Below are 16,834 nucleotides of genomic sequence, written 5' to 3'. Positions count from 1 at the left end.
AATAATAGTATAACCCTTTCTCCTTGCTAATGCTACCTGCCACCCTTAGCTGGTGATGGGGTGGTAGGGGGAGGGGGTTGGTAGGGTGAAATCCCGATAGTACTCCCCGAGTTAAGTGGAGTGACTGGCTTAGATCATTTCTGTTTCCTTCCAGATCTGACATTTTGTAACTAGATCGGCTACTAGCATTGGAAGGGCCCACGTTTCATCCCTTCCTCTAGAAAGCCTACAGGCAGTTTTTGAATCTACCCTGCCCCCACTCCAGCAGAGAAGGTCAGGGAGAGCATTGGCTGTAGCCCTGTCTGGTAAGGGCGGCCCTTCGCCTTGAACAGGAAGCCAGAACCACCTAGAAAATGGAGCCCTCTTCTCTAGAAACTACAATTCCCAGCGGCCTCCACGCAGAGCATGCGCGGGAATGTGCCAGGCGGGCCGCCCTAACCAGCTTGCCTTTCGATTCCCAACATGCTTCATGGTGTGTTTTGGTTTCCTTGATTTCCTACCCCGCCAAACTTCCTGTTTCCAGCTTTCTAGCGGCGGACTGCAACTCCCAGCATGCTGAGAGATCAGATTCGTGGTTGAGCTGCCGTTTTACACTTGGACTACATCTCCCACAAAGTCGACGGGCGTGGCAGGGGAGGGGACGCTGAGGGCCCATGTGCTGAGCAGCCGAAGTGCCGCGGAAAGTGGAGGTGAGGGCCGCCCGCCCCAGAGGTGCTCATCCGAGAGGCAGGTGCGGGAAGAGCCTAACCTTTTCCCTGCCCATGGCTCAGTCGCCTCCCCAGGGTTTCTTTGCACCGAAAGTTTGGAGCGGGTGGGTGCTGAAGATAGCTAGGCCTTGACGTTGTCTGGGATGAGGCTGGTGGGGGAAGCCTTTGGAACCGTGACCTGAGAGGGCAGACCTTCGACCCCGCTATATTGCACGGCGCCTCCAGAACATGCAGGGAAAGCCCCACTGCGGGACGCTCACCAGCAGCATCTCCAGATTGTGGAGGGAAAGAAGGGAATGATATCGGGGGCATGCAAGCTGCTCTGGGCTGGGGTGGTTCAGACCTGGAATGACTGAGGTGAAGGGACTCCTTGCAGCAATCACGCGGGAGGCTTGGGTCTTAAGATTGGCCCTGCTCCTGTCAAACTTTATGAACCAGGGTAGTCACTCCGGCTTTCAGGCCTTGATTTCCTTGTCTATAAAAGAGACTTTATGATGCATCTGGCAACCTCACCTCCCTCACTGGGCAATGTGAAGACCAAATGCCAGCAATGAAATTCCCAGCATTAGGTTTGTCATATAGTAGTCCTCTCTAAGCATTTGTTGAATACTGAGGAACACTAGGCCAATCAGCCTTAATTGAAAATAACAGGGTTTTTTTTGTTTGTTTTTGTTTCTTTTTCCGAAAATAACATCAGGGCTTTATACTGAGAAGTATAAAGAAGAAAAATGACCCAGTATCTCACTGTTCAGATAACCCGTTAATACATATTTTTAAGTGCACATGGTTAGAAAATGCAAATGTTATTATGGGAAGAAGCAAAATGGAATTAACAGTCCTCCCAAACAGTTCCTCTCCCCTAAAACAAGTACTTTGGTTTCTTGTTTCCTTTCCATAAATGTAACTGTGCTGGAATATATATTCATATACCCCAAAGGGATACTACTACTCACATTACTTTGCACCTTGCTTTGTTAAAATACTTAAAATAATCTAAATGACACCCACAACCCTGTAAATTTTGTGGATGATGAAACTGAAGTTCAAAAGTTAAATTGCCGGCTGGGCGTGGTGGCTCATGCCTGTAATCCCAGCACTTTGGGAGGCCAAGGTAGATGGATCACCTGATTTCAGGAGTTCGAGACCAGCCTGGCCAACATGGTAAAACCCTGTCTCTACTAAAAATATTTTTTAAAAAATTAGCGGGTCGTGGTGGCACATACCTGTAATCCTAGCTATTAAGGAGGCTGAGGCAGGAGAATCACTTGAACCCGAGGGGCAGAGGTTGCGGTGAGCTGAGATCATGCCACTGCACTCCAGCCTGGGTGACAGAACAAGACTCCGTCTCAAAAAATAAATAAGTAAAGTTGCCTAGTGTCATACAGTAAGATGATGGTAGAGCAGGGAGTAGAACCCAGGTGATCTGACTTCCCCGTCCAGGGCTCTTTATGCCATTGTAGTATCTTTATTTGTCTTTGAAGAACCTTATAGATAAGGTTCATTTTTATGTATAAAATGAGGTTAATGGTGACTTCTTCATTTGGTTGTCCTTAGGCTTAAATGAGATACAGGAAAGCACCTAGCATTGCACCTGGGAAGTTGCAAGTATTCAGTAAACTGAAGCACTTACCATTTATGTCTTCAGTTCATTCACTACCTCATTAATTGAGAATTGAGTGGTTTAGAGCACATACTTAGTTGGGAAATTTAGGACTCAGTAATTCTAGAGTCTGGCCTTGGGTCTTTTTCCTTTAGAAAAGGAGCTATCTTAGGGAGGAGTGGTTATTTCCTGTCTTAGGACAGGAATTGTAAGTGGGATAGGGACATTTTAACCCCAGTTTTTATTTCTGCTACCTATTTGTTCATTTCACTGACTTACAACTGCCTACCTTTTGGCCGTATGCCAGCATTCCATCCTCTGTTTTCTTCCTATCCTGCTGTTCATACATTGATTTAATAAGTATTTCTTAAGCACCTACTAGGTGCCAAGCTCTGGATTCATGAACTTGAGATAGATAACATGGCCCTTGTCCTTAATGAATTTTTTGGACTTTGAAGTCAGATATATGTGGGTTTGAATGCTGATTCTCCAATGTAGTAACTTTGTAATCATGAATAAGTTACTTGACCTTTCTATTTCCTCATCTATAAAGATGATAACCTCTTGTGAAGATTCAATGTGATGAGGTCCATTGAGCAACAGAGTAAGTGCTTTAAAAAATGTTCCTTCCCTTGCCTCTTTGCTCCCGTTTCTATCCATCTACCCAGAGCTGACAAGGAAGATTTCTGAGCATTTTGCTGGCAAAGGGATTTCTTACAGCCTCCAGGCATGCGTCTTTCTGCCCTACTGGCCTTGGCATCCAAGGTCACTCTGCCCCCCAATTACTGCTATGGGATGAGCTCCCCAGGCTCCTTGGCAGACAAGAGGAAGAACGCCCCATGGAGCAGGCGGCGCCCAGTGGTTGTGGAACCCATCTCTGATGAAGACTGGTATCTGTTCTGTGGGGACACGGTGAGAGCCTCATACAGGGCATAGAGTGATGGGGAATCTCCTGGGCAAGGATCCCCCTCCCTAACCTTCGTATCTTCCCACAGGTGGAGATCCTAGAAGGCAAGGATGCCGGAAAGCAGGGCAAAGTGGTTCAAGTTATCCGGCAGCAAAACTGTGTGGTCGTGGGAGGGCTGAACACAGTAAGTGGAGAGAGAGGATGGGGAAGCTTGGGAAGCCCGTCTCATCCGTCCCTCTCCATTCCAAGCAGCGCAGGGTGGCAGGAGACTGGCTGAGGGGATGGTGGCATTACTGAACCTTCTACTTTTCAACTTGGGCTGAATGTGCTGAGTAGCAAGGGCAAACCCCTTTCACACCCCTTGTTTTCTGACACTCCCCTCTCTTGGACAGTATTACCGCTACATTGGCAAGACCATGGATTACCGAGGAACCATGATCCCTAGTGAAGCCCCCTTGCTCCACCGCCAGGTCAAACTTGTGGATCCTATGGACAGGCAAGCGACAGGGCTCTGGGCAGAGGGTTTCTCACCCTCTGGGTCCACAAAGTGCTGTCCAATGGGAATGATGGGTTGGATGCTCTGGAGATTGAGAGGGACCATCTCATGGACATGATTCCCTGCAGGTAACCCCAACACAGAGGTGGAGAAACACGGTGGTAACCCTGGTGTTTTGAACCCTTGACTCTGCTTTTGGGTTGGAGGGTGGCAGGAAACTGGCTCATAGGCCAGGCTCACCTCTTCTATCCACCAGGAAACCCACTGAGATTGAGTGGAGATATACTGAAGCAGGAGAGCGGGTACGAGTCTCCACACGATCGGGGAGAATTATCCCTAAACCCGAATTTCCCAGAGCTGATGGCATCGTCCCTGAAACATGGATTGGTGAGTGAGGGGCAAGAAGGTCAGGGGTGGGTGCTAGGAGTGAGAGTAGGGGATGTTAATGAAAGTTGGCAAGCCCTCCCACCCATCTCCTTTCCTCTGGCTTAACAGATGGCCCCAAAGACACATCAGTGGAAGATGCTTTAGAAAGAACCTACGTGCCCTGTCTAAAGACACTACAGGAGGAGGTGATGGAGGCCATGGGGATCAAGGAGACTCGGAAATACAAGAAGGTCTATTGGTATTGAGCCCAGGGACAGCAGCTCCTCCCCAACTTCTGTCCCAGCCTTGAAGGCTGAGGCACCTCTTTTTCAGATGCCAATAAAGTGCAGTTTATGAGTCCTGTGTACAGCTGCTGTGAGATAGAATGGCACCCCTAATCCCAGCACACTCTCAGGGACTGAAGGAAAGGAGCTTCTTCCCTGAGTTTATGACAGAACCTGGATGGAAGTTAGCTGGCCTTAAGGCAGCCCTCCCAAGGGGCAGGGCCTGCAGATTCTGAGTTGGAGGCCAAAGTGGGGTAAAGAAGTCCCCTCCATGGAGATCTGTGAGTAACAGAAGCTGTCACCTACACCACCTGCTAGGGAGGCCAGTGGGGAGTGGCGTGTGAGTCCTAACTGTAGCACCCTTGCAGCAGTGCCACAGGGAGGGTGCGCGTCTCCTTTTATGTACCTACAGAAATGGGAAGGAAACAGAGATTTCTAATTTTTAATAAATTAAAACTTTACACTGTATTACATAATCCATGGAGGGAGAGAAAGGGGATGAAGGAACCACGACTCAGGAGGATGCAGGATGCTGCTTCTCTGTATGAGGTGTACTCTGCCACTGTGCTATCTGGGCACTTTCAGATGATGGGGTCTGAGATGTGTCCTCAGGCTGCATCAGCTGTCTTCAGTCTCCAGAATAGAAAGAGCCTGACCCAGGGGCATCTTGGTGGCCACCAGAACCAGGTTTCTGGGAGAGAGTTCAGGACTGAAGATGGGCAGGAGCTCAGCATGGAAACCTGGAAGAAAGGGCTTAATCATAAGGGGAAGAATGAACCAAACTCACTCAGCCTCTTCTGCCCAGGCCTATAGGCACAGTCCCTTTTCCCCATGGGGGAGGATCCAGCCGGGCTAAGGAGACCCCATTCTCCACAAGGAACACAGGTTCCCAAGGCACTGACTTGGGAGGCAGTCCTCTTGCATTGTAGGTTCTCGATGCCTGGGAAGCTTGCTTAACATGCACCTTAGGGAGGTTCACCAGAGGCTGATTTGGTAGGAGTCTTAATTTTTTTTTTTTCGAGATGGAGTCTCTGTCACCCAGGCTGGAGTACAGCGGTGCAGTCTTGGCTCACTGCAACCTCTGTCTCCTGGCTTCAAGCAATTTTTTTTTGCCTCAGCCACCCGAATAGCTGAGAGTACAGGTGTGTACCACCATACCCGGCTACTTTTTGTATTTTTAGTAGAGATGGGGTTTCACCATGGCTGGTCTTGAACTCCGGACCTCAGTTGATCTACCCACCTTGGCCTCCCAAAGTGCTGGGATTATAGGCATGAGCTACTGCACCCCGCCTGGATTCTTAATTTTTTAACAAATCCCCTACTCCCAACCCACTAGTGACTCAAAGGTGGGGTCCAAGGATCACAACAGTGATTAGCTGGGCCCAGGTGACGTTGGAGCTGGGACTTGGAGAAGGAGTCCCAGAACCCCAGTCACCATAGTCCTTGGGTCCCTGCTGTAGGCCACCCTCACCCTGCTCCTGAAGGTACAGCAGCCGGTCCAGTAGAATAAGCGTCTCCACCAGTGGGGCAAGCAGTAGAGCCAGGCTGAAGAAGGCCACCACACGGTTCTCCTGGGCCTGGTGGGCCTGAAGGGCAGCCAGATTCAGTGGCAGCTGGGGGTCCAGCCCCACTCGCTGTAGCCCCCGCTGCACATATCTGTGGGATCAGTCACATTCAGCACTCAGTTTGGTTTTAAGAACTGTCACCTCGCACTTAAACTTTGTTCCTAATTCCAACTTTGCTTTATTTTCTACCCTAATATGCGTTTTCACGAATATATATATACACACACATATATATCTTTTTTTTTGAGACGGAGTCTCACTGTCACCCAGGCTGGAGTGCAGTAGCATGATCTCTGCTCACTGCAAGCTCTGCCGTCCATGTTCACGCCCTTCTCCTGCCTCAGCCTCCACAGTAGCTGGGACTATAGGCACCCGCCACCACGCCCGGCTAATTTTTTGTATTTTTTAGTAGAGATGGGGTTTCACCGTGTTAGCCAGGATGGTCTCGATCTCCTGACCTTGTGATCCGCCCGCCTCAGCCTCCCAAATATGTGTTTTTTAAGACAGGGTCTTGCTGTCACCCAGGCTGGAGAGCAGCAGTGCAATCATAGCTCACTGTAGTCTCAAACACCTCAATCCTCCCACATCAGCCTCCCAAGTAGCTAGGTCTACAGGTATGAGCTACCATGCCTGCCTATGTTTTTTTGTACAGAGGTGTCTCTCTACGTAGCCCAAGCTGGCCTCTAACTCCCAGCCTCAAGCAATCCTCCTGCCTTGGCATCGCAAAGATCTGGGATTACAGGCATGAGCCACCACACCTGGCTGTGTATTTTTGAATGTTTCTCTGGCTGTGAGCTGTCTGTCCAATAGTAAATTGATTTAAACATTTTCAGCCAGTTCTGTCCAACTAGCCATATTTTTAGCATTTAAAAACCCTTTTTTTTTTTTTTTTTTTTAAGACAGTATTGCTCTGTCGCCCAGGCTAGAGTGCAGTGGCACAATCTCGGTTCACTGCAACCTCCACCTCCTGGGTTCAAACTATTCCTCAGCCTCCCCAGTAGCTGGGATTACAGGCGCGTGCCTCCACGCCTGGCTAATTTTTGTATTTTTAGTAGACACAGGGTTTCGCCATGTTGGCCAGGCTGGTCTCAAACTCCTGACCTCAGGTGATCTGGCCGCGTCAGCCTCCTAAAGTGCTGGGATTACAGGCATGAGCCACCGCGCCCGGCCAAAACTTCATATTTCTTTGTTAGTCTCCTGATAAAAGAGGGACAACTCTCTTAAAGAAATTTTGAGAAGGTACCCTGGTCAGAGAACTCCAAATCACTCCTCTGGGTATACTTAGATTTTCTTTAGGCTATGCTGAAAGTGAGGGCGGAAGATCTCCAGTTAGAAATCTCCCCTCCACTGCCCCCCACCCCCGTACCCCAACCTCACTCTTCAATCTTGAGCTCGTGGACCCTGGGGATACCCTGCACGCCTGGCCGACGGAGCTCGGGCCGGGCCCGTCGGATGACTGTCTCCAGTGCTGCACGGTAGCAGTGAGTTCGGAGGCCAGGGCCAGCTTTCTGTAGCCGCTCAGCATATTCCTCCAGGGCATGGCAGGCCCCCTCCCGAAGCCTGTAGGGCAGTTCATAGCCAGGCAGCCCAGCCACCCACTGACTCAGTGGGTAGCCGCCAGGGTCACTCAGCTTCATGTAGCAGCAGCCCACTGAGGCCAGGGCCACCACCTCAGGACAGCAGGAGAAGTGCCTCAGCAAGGCAACACTCAGATCCCCACAGGCGTGGAGGCCTGTGAGCAGCAAGCGGGCCCTGCCCTGACACGGGTTCTCCAGTGGAAGCAGAAGCTCCTCACACAGGGCTGTGGGGTCTACCCACCTAACCACATGGTGTGGGGAGTGACGAGGGTTGGTTTGGACCACCTGTGGAGGCAGGAAAGGACAAAGGCAGATGGGAAGTCTGTTTGCTGTCCCTAGGCCACGTCAGGCCACAGGAAGGGATCTGTCCTCCATGTTATTCCCCAAGGAGGAACGTGGGAGATAAGCTGGGTGCGGGAGAGGGCTGGACCACAAGTCAGGAGATGGGATAAATCCTGGACCTATCATTCACCATGTACATCTTTTCATCTCTGAGACCCAGTTTTCTGATTTGTAATGAGTCTAAAACCTGAGTGGCCACTTCACAGGTTGTGAGAAGTATACATTGGTGTGGAAAGCACTTTGTAAATAGAAAATAACTTTGAGATAAAGAGAGGCACTGGGGAAGGGGGGACCTTGGGAAAGAGGTAATAGAAATTAGGGACCACACCACTTCAAGCTGAGAAATTTGAAAGATGGAATCCAACCTCTGTGCTCAATTCCAGCCAAGCAGCCCCTCCTCCCACAGTCCAGGTGGCAGGAAGGGGTGGCCTACCTGCGGGTTCCTCTTCTCCTCTTTCTCCAGAGCCTGCAGAAGCTCCTGGTCCAGGCGCTGGGCTCTCTCCACCAGTCTCTGATCCCCTTCGATGCTCTTCACCATCAACCCCAGGCCAAGAGCCATGAAGCGGGAGAGATGGCCCTGGAGTCATGAGGAGGAAGATGGAAACAGCCCTGTTCAGTGCCGTATCCATTGTCACCCTCCCCAGGGGTAACCTGGACACCTGGGTCCCAGGCCCGACAGAAGGCTTAAATTTTACCCTACAGAACTTATTAACGTCAGTGTGGCTTAAGTTGGTATATAACTCCCCCATTTAAATCTGACTGGCTTAAAACAAATTATGCAAAGAGAAAAAAAATCTGCCCTGCTTGGTTCCACCGCTTCTTGACACCTGCCTCGCTGGGCCTGTGGCCCAATAACCTGCCTTCCAGGTGTTCTATCTCCCCATGACTCAAAAAAACAGTACATCAAGACTCTGGCTCACCTGGCCTGAGCCCACGTCTACAACCTGGGTGCAGCCTGTGAAATCACTCAGCTTCTTCACCAACTGAAAGAGGAGGGAACAAAGGTCTCCTGGCCACTGGTTCTTGACTCCTGGGGCAAACACCCATAGTGAGAGTGGAGGAGACAAAGATGACAGAGAAAGATGGACACAGGGTACCCCGGATGTGATGACAGATTTGGAAAGAAAGATATAGGGGTGAGGGTGGAAGCAAGGAGAGTGGACCTGATCCAGGTTCAGGCCCACTCTCCTTGCCTTACAGGTCAGTGATTCAATCTCCCCCACAGAACAAGAACCCTGCGTTAAGCCATGAGCGGATTATGGAGATTTGAGAACAGGAATGAGACTGATTCAGACCTAGCTACCAACTAACCCCACAAAAGGATGAAAAAGAACCCCAGCATCAAAATATGATTATAGTTATATCTGTTGAGGTAAAGGAATGTCTAGGGCCTCTGGCCTTGCATGTGAAGTAAAGGGCACATATCTTTGTAAGCCACGCTTAAGGAGTCCCTGGGTTCCCAGACACCACCCATGCTCCAGCCATCTCCTCACCTCTCCCAGCCTCCGGATCTCATGCTGCTTCTTGGGCCTGACATGTTTCCGGAATGGAGCTGTTAGTCGGGAGCTCTGGCTGGGGTTCTCCAGGAACTCTGAGGGGGTCTGAAAGCCAGGCGTCCGGGTAAAGGCCAGGGCACAGGCTGTGGACTTCAGGGCCAGCAGGGTGAGTGGCCACACTGACCTGTACCTGAGATAGTCCAGCCCAGGCCTCCAGTGAATAGTCTCATCGCATCTGAGTGCACCAGTTTACAACCCAAGGCCCGGGAAGACCTTATGAGACTCTCTGAGCAATACGCTCACTGCAGGGCTCAAAGCCTTGAGTTCCCCAGCACAGGGCCCTTCTAGCCCATACCTGATGACCTCCCCTTCCCCAGGCATCCCCAGCAGCATTGTGGCCAGCTGTGGTGGGTTCAGTCCATCCAGTGCTTCCTGCCATGAGCAAGGGAGTGTGTCCCATAGGTTGTCTGTGAAAAATTCCTACAGAAGAAGGGGAGAAGCAATTAGCAAACTACTACCACTTCCATTCTTTCCCACCCCACTCTCAACTCCACACCTCACTGCCTGCCTCTTCCCAGCACTGCTGCCACATAGGGCCACTGTAACCTCCTACTCAGCCAAGTCAGTTCTTCTCTGAAGTCTGCTCCAGCCTCCCCGACTCTGGTGGCTTAACTCTGTTTCCTTGGAGTCCAGATTGCATTCTGGACACACTTCTTTTAGCAATTTCTGCACTTATTTATGTCTGTTTTCTCTATTAAACTGAATTTCTTAAGAGGAGGGATGGGATGGGATCTTTCCATCTGCATCCCTAACACTTACCAGAGTGACTGACACACAGTATTAGTACATTACCACTTAGTAACCCGCCATTATACGTGCCAGACACTGGTGTCTTTTTATTCATTCATTTGTCCACCAGAAATTCTGGGGCTGTGTTTTGGTTATACATCAAGCTCTATTGTAGGCTCAGGGAATACAACAGTGAACCTGAGACAAGATTCTGGCTCCTGCAGAGTTTACATTAAAAAAATAACTTCGGCCGGGCATGGTGGCTCACGCCTGTAATCCCAGCACTTTGGGAGACCAAGGCAGGCAGATCACCTGAGATCAGGAGTTCGAGACCAGCCTGGTCAATATGGTGAAACCCCATCTCTACTAAAATTACAAAAATTTGCTGGCATGTTGGCGTGCGCCTATAATCCCAGCTACCCAGTAGGCTGAGGCAGGAGAATCACTGGAACCTGGGAGGCAGAGGGTGGAGTAAGCCTAGATCACGCCACTGCACTCCAGCCTGGTCAACAGAGCAAGATTCCGCCTCAAAAAAACCAAACCAAAACAAACAAACAAAACTTCAGACAACATCATATGTCACATAGACAAAACACTAATGAAACAGTAATGTAATGGAGAGTTTGGGCAAGGACTACTTTAGATAGGATGATGAGGGAAGACTTGTCTGACGAGTTGACATTTGAGCTGAGACTTGAAGGATGAATAGGTGCTAGGCACGTAAAGAAAAATACAGGTAATAGCAAACACTTATTTAACACCTTCTCTGCCAGACACCGTTGTAAACATTTGACGTGTATTAACGCATTTGATCCTTTAAACAACACTTTGAGGTAGGTATTATTTTGTATCCCCCATTTTACAGATGTAAAAACAGGCACAGCACTTAAGTAACTTGCCCACGTCCAAAAGCTAGCAAATAGCTGAGCTGGGATTATTTATTTACTTATTTTTAGAGATGGAGTCTCACTCTGCCACCCAGGCAGGAGTGCAGTGGTGCAATCTCAGTTCACTGCAACCTCCACCTCCCTGGTTCTAGCAATTCTCCTGCCTCAGCCTCCTGAGTAGCTGGGACTACAGGTGTGTGCTGCCAAGCCCAGCTTTTTCTTTCTTTCTTTTTTTTTCTTGGATTTTAGTAGAGACGGGGTTTCACCGTGTTGCCCAGGCTGGTCTCAAACTCCTGAGCTCAAGCAATTCACCCGCCTCGGCCTCCCAGAGTGCTAAGATTATAGGCATGAGCCATCACACCCAGCCTGAGCTGGGATTTGAAACCAATTTTACTCTAGAGTCCTTGCTCTTAACGATTCTGCGATTGCCTTTCTGTGGAGGAAGATCAGTGAGTGCAAAGGTCCAGAAGCCTGCCATATTGGCAGAGCAGAAATCAGGCCAGCAGAGGTATAGCACAGTGAAATGTGTGAGAGAATAAAATGGAATAGAGTTGAAGAGACAGTAGGAGTCAGATCATGGGCTTTATAGGTAATAGTAAGGAATCAGGATTTCATAAAAGTATCTAGGAAGCAAGGGATTGTCGTGATCAGATTTACATTTGAATGCTATCGATCTAGCTGCTCAGTGAAGAATTGGTTATGGCAGGGCAGAGGTAAGCACACAGCGAGATCGGTTAGGAAGTAGTTCAGAACAGAGGTGATGGTGGCTTGGCTTAGGGTGGCAGCAATGGAGGTGGGGACAAATGGATGAATTTGGGATCTATTCTGAAGACAGAGCCAAGAGGACTTGTTGAAGGACTGGATTGTGGATCAATGAAGGACAGCGCTGAATCAAGGATGGCCTCTGGGTTTGCGGTCTAAACAATTCAGTGGATGGTGGTACCATTTACACATTCTCTCATTTATTCTTCACAATGATCCTTCAGACTGGGATCCACTGTATAGCTGAGGAAACCTGGGCTAGGACAAGTTGGGGGTTAGGGAGGCCTAAGGTTAACATCATAGGGGAGGCAGGATTCCAGACCAAGCCTTTTTGATTCCAGAGCCAGGCCTGTCTACTATACCACAAAACCACGAACTTATTCAAAGCTTGGATGAATAACATGTGTGTTCTTGGAACACCTCACATGCTCCAAGAAGAGTTCAACATACTTGCAGCATGGTTCCAATGTCCACGTATTTTATTACCTTGGATCTGGGAAGATTACAAAAATAATCTAGGTAGGTATTAGAAATATTATTTATGCAGTGAGCCGAGATCACGCCACTGCACTCTAGCCTGGGGGACAGAACGAGACTCCGTCTCAAAAAAAAAAAAAAAGAAATATTATTTATGCCAGCTGAAAAAAAAGGAGGGATCACTCCAGTTTTAACCCCTCCTTGTACAGACAAAAGACTGAAACTCATAGAAGGAAAGAGATCAGAGACTAATTCTCCAGATTCTCTCCCTGACGTGGACACCTAGCCAACCACACGACCAGAGACACCCCACCCACGCCCCTGTGGCCTCACGATGATGTAGGCATCCAGGATGGAACGGTAGAGCGCCAGGACACGGGTAAGGTTAACAGCTAGCTGCCTCCTCCCCTCATGAGAGAGGCCTCGGGCGGAGATGCCCGGCATCCCGCGGTCCAGAAGGCAGCGCGGGAAGCGAGAACGCAGTGAACAGGGATCCAGGGTCACTACCACGCGGGTCCAGGACCCGGACGGGGCTCAGCTCTGCAGGCAGAACAGGAAGAGTTTTGGGTCCAGTCTCCGACGCTGCCTTTCCGGGATCCCATGCTGCAGTTGAAGATTTGAGGCGCCCCCAAGAGGTCACAGGTTGCGACGTTTCACAGTGCGAAGGTGTCAGCGTCGGAGACACGTAGGGCGGGGTAACAGTGCAATGACGCCACAAAAGCGTGCCGCGGAGCTCAGCTCACAACGAGGTGGGCCAAGTTCCAGTTCCCGCCCCTTCCCGTACACGCCTCTCCTCTGCCGGAAGTGAAGCCGGAGGTGTCCGGCTGGCTGTAGTTCCGGTTTATCGCGGCCTTCCCACACCTTCGCGTTGTACCACCACGGGGCTAGAGGGGCCGGGGAGCGCATCCCGCCCCCGCCCCCACCCACACCGCCCCCTCCTCCGCCGCCACTGCCGCTCCTCACACACTCCGAATCACTGGCCTCGCTACCTGAGGTCGGGGCGGTGCGGGTGCGCGCGCGCCGACCTCTGGCGCGTTCTAACCCGCGCGCCTGCCTTCCCGGGCTTCGTCGGCGCGCACCGATTTCCGCATCCGGCTCTGGACGCTTCCGGCCTTAGCTAAACCCATCGGGGAGGTAGGTTCGTGAGTGTGAGAGGGCGATCTGTACCGCGGGGACCGAAGTATGCTTATCCAGGTGGGCTGCCTCGAGCCTCGATCCCACCCCCCCGCTGGTAGGTGGTGTCAAGGTCCTTGCTTGGGAGGACTTGGGTGAGATGCATGTGGAGATTGTCCCCAATTCCGGCCTGGAGCCAAGGGAAAGGGATGCCTGGATTTGTGTCTCTATTCGTGGGCCACGCTGCGGATGCCTGGGTAGCCCAGAGGTTATCTACGCCATACTTCTCACTGTTTTCGAGCGTACCTAGATGTTCCCTTCCTAGGCGGAGTATAGAGCTCACGTGTTCTGGCCTCTTAGACTCATAGAGGGTTCGAGCTCTATGGGCCCCTCCAGTCCCTTCATTTTACAAATGAGATTCAAACCTAGAGCGCGGTAATGACCTTACTAAGACCAAACGGCTGGTGAATTGGGCTTCACTAGAATCCAGGCTTGCTGGCTAACACTATTGCTTCCTCCATCCTTTCATGTTATGTTTTCATTTCCCCTCTGTCTGAGAGATTGCTCTGATGTCTTTCCTTCCATAAGTCCTACGGAGATCGATCTTGCCTCATTTTTCTCCCAGGCCTAGGAGCTCAATCACCAGGATCACTTTCTTCCCCAGGGTGTACTACAGACCTCCACATGTTGGACAGTAGGATTCAGCAGAGAATGAGTCCAACATCCTCTTTTCATCCATAAGCCACTCTTCCCAACTGCTCTTCCACCTCCCATTGTCCCTATGTCTACTTTACTGCTCAATCTGGATTTTGGGGAACCTCCTCCCAAAAAGGCATTAGAAGGAAATGCCAAGCACCGAAATTTTGTCAAGAAGCGGAGGCTCTTAGAACGGAGAGGCTTTCTGAGTAAAAAGAACCAACCCCCTAGCAAGGCGCCTAAGTTGCACTCTGAACCTCCAAAGAAAGGGGAAACTCCTATGGTGGATGGCACTTGGAAGACCCCTTCCTTCCCAAAAAAGAAGAAGACAGCTGCCTGCAGCAATGGGTCAGGACAGCCCCTGGACAAGAAAGCTGCAGTGTCTTGGCTGACCCCTGCCCCTTCAAAAAAGGCTGATTCTGTTGCTGCTAAAGTAGATTTGCTGGGGGAATTCCAGAGTGCCCTTCCAAAGATCAGTAGCCACCCAACCCGCTCTCAGAAGAAGGGCTCCCAGAAGAAATCCTCTAAGAAGAACCATCCTCAGAAGAATGCCCCACAGAACTCCACCCAAGCTCATTCAGAGAATAAATGCTCCAGAATATCCCAGAAGTTGCCACAGAAGATGGTGGCAATTGACTGTGAGATGGTGGGCACAGGACCAAAGGGGCATGTTAGTTCCTTAGCTCGATGTAGCATTGTCAACTACAACGGAGATGTGCTTTATGATGAGTACATTCTTCCCCCCTGCCACATTGTGGACTACCGAACCAGATGGAGTGGTATCCGAAAGCAGCACATGGTGAATGCCACACCCTTCAAGATTGCTCGAGGCCAGGTAAGAAGCATGGGGCTTGATGGTGGCAGGGAGGTGGATGGAGAGAGGTGTAAATCATTTTTCAGCAAAGGATATCACTATGGGAAGACACCAAAGGTTTGTGGAGGGAGGGAGGAGAATCTATCGGTTATTGAAGAAGGCCCCCTGTCGGTGGAAGGAGCCGTGAAAGTCAGGAAGGTACAATTAGCTGGTGTCACAAACTTCATTGGTCAAGACCTATTTTAGCCAGGCGCGGTGGCACTTGCCTATAATCCCAGCACTTTGAGAGGCTGAGGCAGGAGAGTCGCTCAAGCCCAGGAACTCAAGATCTGTCTGGGTAACAAAACGAGACTCGTCTACAAAAAAGTTAGCTAAGTGTGATGGTGCATGCCTGTAGTGCCAGCTACTCAGGTGGTCGAGGCTGCAGTGAGCTTAGATCACACCACTGCCACTGCACTCCAGCCTGAGCGACAGAGTGAGACCCTGTCTCAGACAGACAAACAAACAATTTTAGGTTCCAAATTGGGTCTGGGGAATTAGGAATCTGCATAGAGAAATAACAGTAAGTAATGTAACTGGACAGAGCTACAGACATCAGTGTCAGGAGAAAGGGCTTGATTTGGAAAAACCTTGTGAATTGGACCCTAAGCTTTAGACAGGAAAGGTGGAGAGCTCTTCCCAAGCAAAAAGTAACGTGGGGCAAGTGCGGAAAGTGGTGGTGGTAAGAGAGGGCAGAAAGTTGACAGGAGGAGCTGGGGTATATTTGTCCAACTGGAACAGGTAACCAGCGAAGGGCATAAACAGCAGAGGGCCAGCACTTCGGGTTGTCATCTAACTTCTAGCCCTGTGCTGGTTATTGGGAGCGCAAGGCATGAACAGGAAAGGAGAGTGAGCTAGGAGGGGTGAAAGGAGGAAATGAAGGGAGAGCAAGAGGGGCGCCTGCTGGTCTCAGGAGGCCACCAGAGGGCGCCCTTGGTCCACGTCTTTGCAGTTTCAGGGCCACACTCTGCCTTCTCTGGACACGCTGTTCCCATAATGCCTTATGTGCGGTCAGTTGGAGAAGGTTCATTAGAGGTGAGGTGACTGACTATTTTAGAAAAGACAGAAAGAAGAGTTGAACATCCTGGGCACAAAGGGGCACAGCCAAGCAAAGGCACAGGAGAGGCAGAAGATGGGACGGGTCTGAGACAGCAAATCTGCCCAGCTTTGATGAGGGCTATATGTCGAAGTTAATAAGAAATGAAGGTGGTGGTGGACAGTAAGTAGGTGAAGTCAGGAGTAACTAAATATCTAGTTCACGGGACTACGTCTGGTTTTGGTCATAAAGCACTTCCCCAGTGCCAAGCTGGGGTTATGAGGCTAAGGTATGTCCAGATGAGCCTAGCCCCTTCAAAGGAGGTCCCTTTGGGAGGCTATGCGGGACTGTCACTTTTGTTGAAAACCTGTTTGGAACCTCACTTTGAGAATGATCTTCAGAGCCTGTGGCATGTTCTTTGGTTGTCCTCATTGGTAGCATGTCCTCCTGCTTTAAGAGCCTAAAATGGCTAGGTGTGGTGACGTGTAGTTTCCTGAAGACCAGGTGTGGTGGCTCACACCTGTAATCCCAGCACTTTGGGAGGCCCAGGCGGGCAGATCACCTGAGGTCAGGAGTTCGAGACCAGCCTGGCCCATATGGTGAAACTCCGTCTCTACTAAAAATACAAAAATTAGCTGGGCGTGATGATGGATGCCAGTAGTCCCAGCTACCTGGGAGGCGGAGGTTGTAGTGAGCCAAGGTCGCACTAGTACACTCCAGCATGGGCAACAGAGCAAGACTCTGTCTCAAAAAAAAAAAAGTTTCCTGAAATATTAAGAAGTTATTTTACCTGGTTCCAAAACTAGTGTGAATAAGGTTCCTTCTGCAACTTTAGTTTATACGTGATTCTTTTTTTTTTTTTTTTTTTTTTTTTTTAAGAG

At 50.2% G+C, this 16,834-nt stretch overlaps 3 protein-coding genes across 8 annotated transcripts in view; 2 read left to right on the top strand and 1 right to left on the bottom strand.

The window, feature by feature from the left end:
* The first annotated feature begins 518 nt into the window (after positions 1–518).
* On the top strand, positions 519–4,436 carry MRPL24 (mitochondrial ribosomal protein L24). 3 transcript variants are annotated; one of them, XM_025395579.1, is made up of 6 exons: positions 519–689; positions 2,976–3,219; positions 3,303–3,398; positions 3,607–3,710; positions 3,967–4,097; positions 4,206–4,436. In XM_025395579.1, exons 2-6 carry the CDS (start codon positions 3,037–3,039, stop codon positions 4,340–4,342), a joined length of 651 nt encoding a protein of 216 aa, XP_025251364.1. In that variant the 5' UTR covers positions 519–689; positions 2,976–3,036; the 3' UTR covers positions 4,343–4,436. The 3 variants fall into 3 exon arrangements, with proteins under 3 accessions (XP_025251364.1, XP_025251355.1, XP_025251371.1); XM_025395570.1 differs by having other exon boundaries at positions 519–730; XM_025395586.1 differs by having other exon boundaries at positions 661–689; positions 1,943–3,219.
* A 339-nt stretch (positions 4,437–4,775) lies between these two features.
* Positions 4,776–13,333, bottom strand: RRNAD1 (ribosomal RNA adenine dimethylase domain containing 1). 2 transcript variants are annotated; one of them, XM_025395518.1, is made up of 8 exons: positions 12,589–13,333; positions 9,696–9,820; positions 9,338–9,530; positions 8,765–8,827; positions 8,278–8,421; positions 7,303–7,787; positions 5,832–6,016; positions 4,776–5,100 (listed from the first exon to the last, which is right to left on the bottom strand). In XM_025395518.1, exons 1-8 carry the CDS (start codon positions 12,697–12,699, stop codon positions 4,979–4,981), a joined length of 1,428 nt encoding a protein of 475 aa, XP_025251303.1. In that variant the 5' UTR covers positions 12,700–13,333; the 3' UTR covers positions 4,776–4,978. The 2 variants fall into 2 exon arrangements, with proteins under 2 accessions (XP_025251303.1, XP_025251305.1); XM_025395520.1 differs by lacking the exon at positions 7,303–7,787.
* The window catches only part of ISG20L2 (interferon stimulated exonuclease gene 20 like 2), a 7,144-nt gene continuing 3,397 nt past the window's right edge, over positions 13,088–16,834 (top strand). Inside the window, exons 1-2 of one of the 3 annotated variants that reach the window (XM_025395524.1) lie at positions 13,088–13,389; positions 14,033–14,899. In XM_025395524.1, coding sequence (XP_025251309.1) covers positions 14,150–14,899 — 750 coding nt within the window. In that variant the 5' untranslated portion in view covers positions 13,088–13,389; positions 14,033–14,149. Of the gene's footprint in view, positions 13,487–14,032; positions 14,900–16,834 lie in introns of all 3 variants that reach the window. The other 2 variants (XM_025395532.1, XM_025395529.1) reach the window with 2 other exon arrangements.

The sequence above is a fragment of the Theropithecus gelada genome, chromosome 1, assembly GCF_003255815.1.
Source record: "Theropithecus gelada isolate Dixy chromosome 1, Tgel_1.0, whole genome shotgun sequence".
NCBI lineage: Eukaryota > Metazoa > Chordata > Mammalia > Primates > Cercopithecidae > Theropithecus > Theropithecus gelada.
This window is presented reverse-complemented; position numbering and strand designations above follow the sequence as displayed.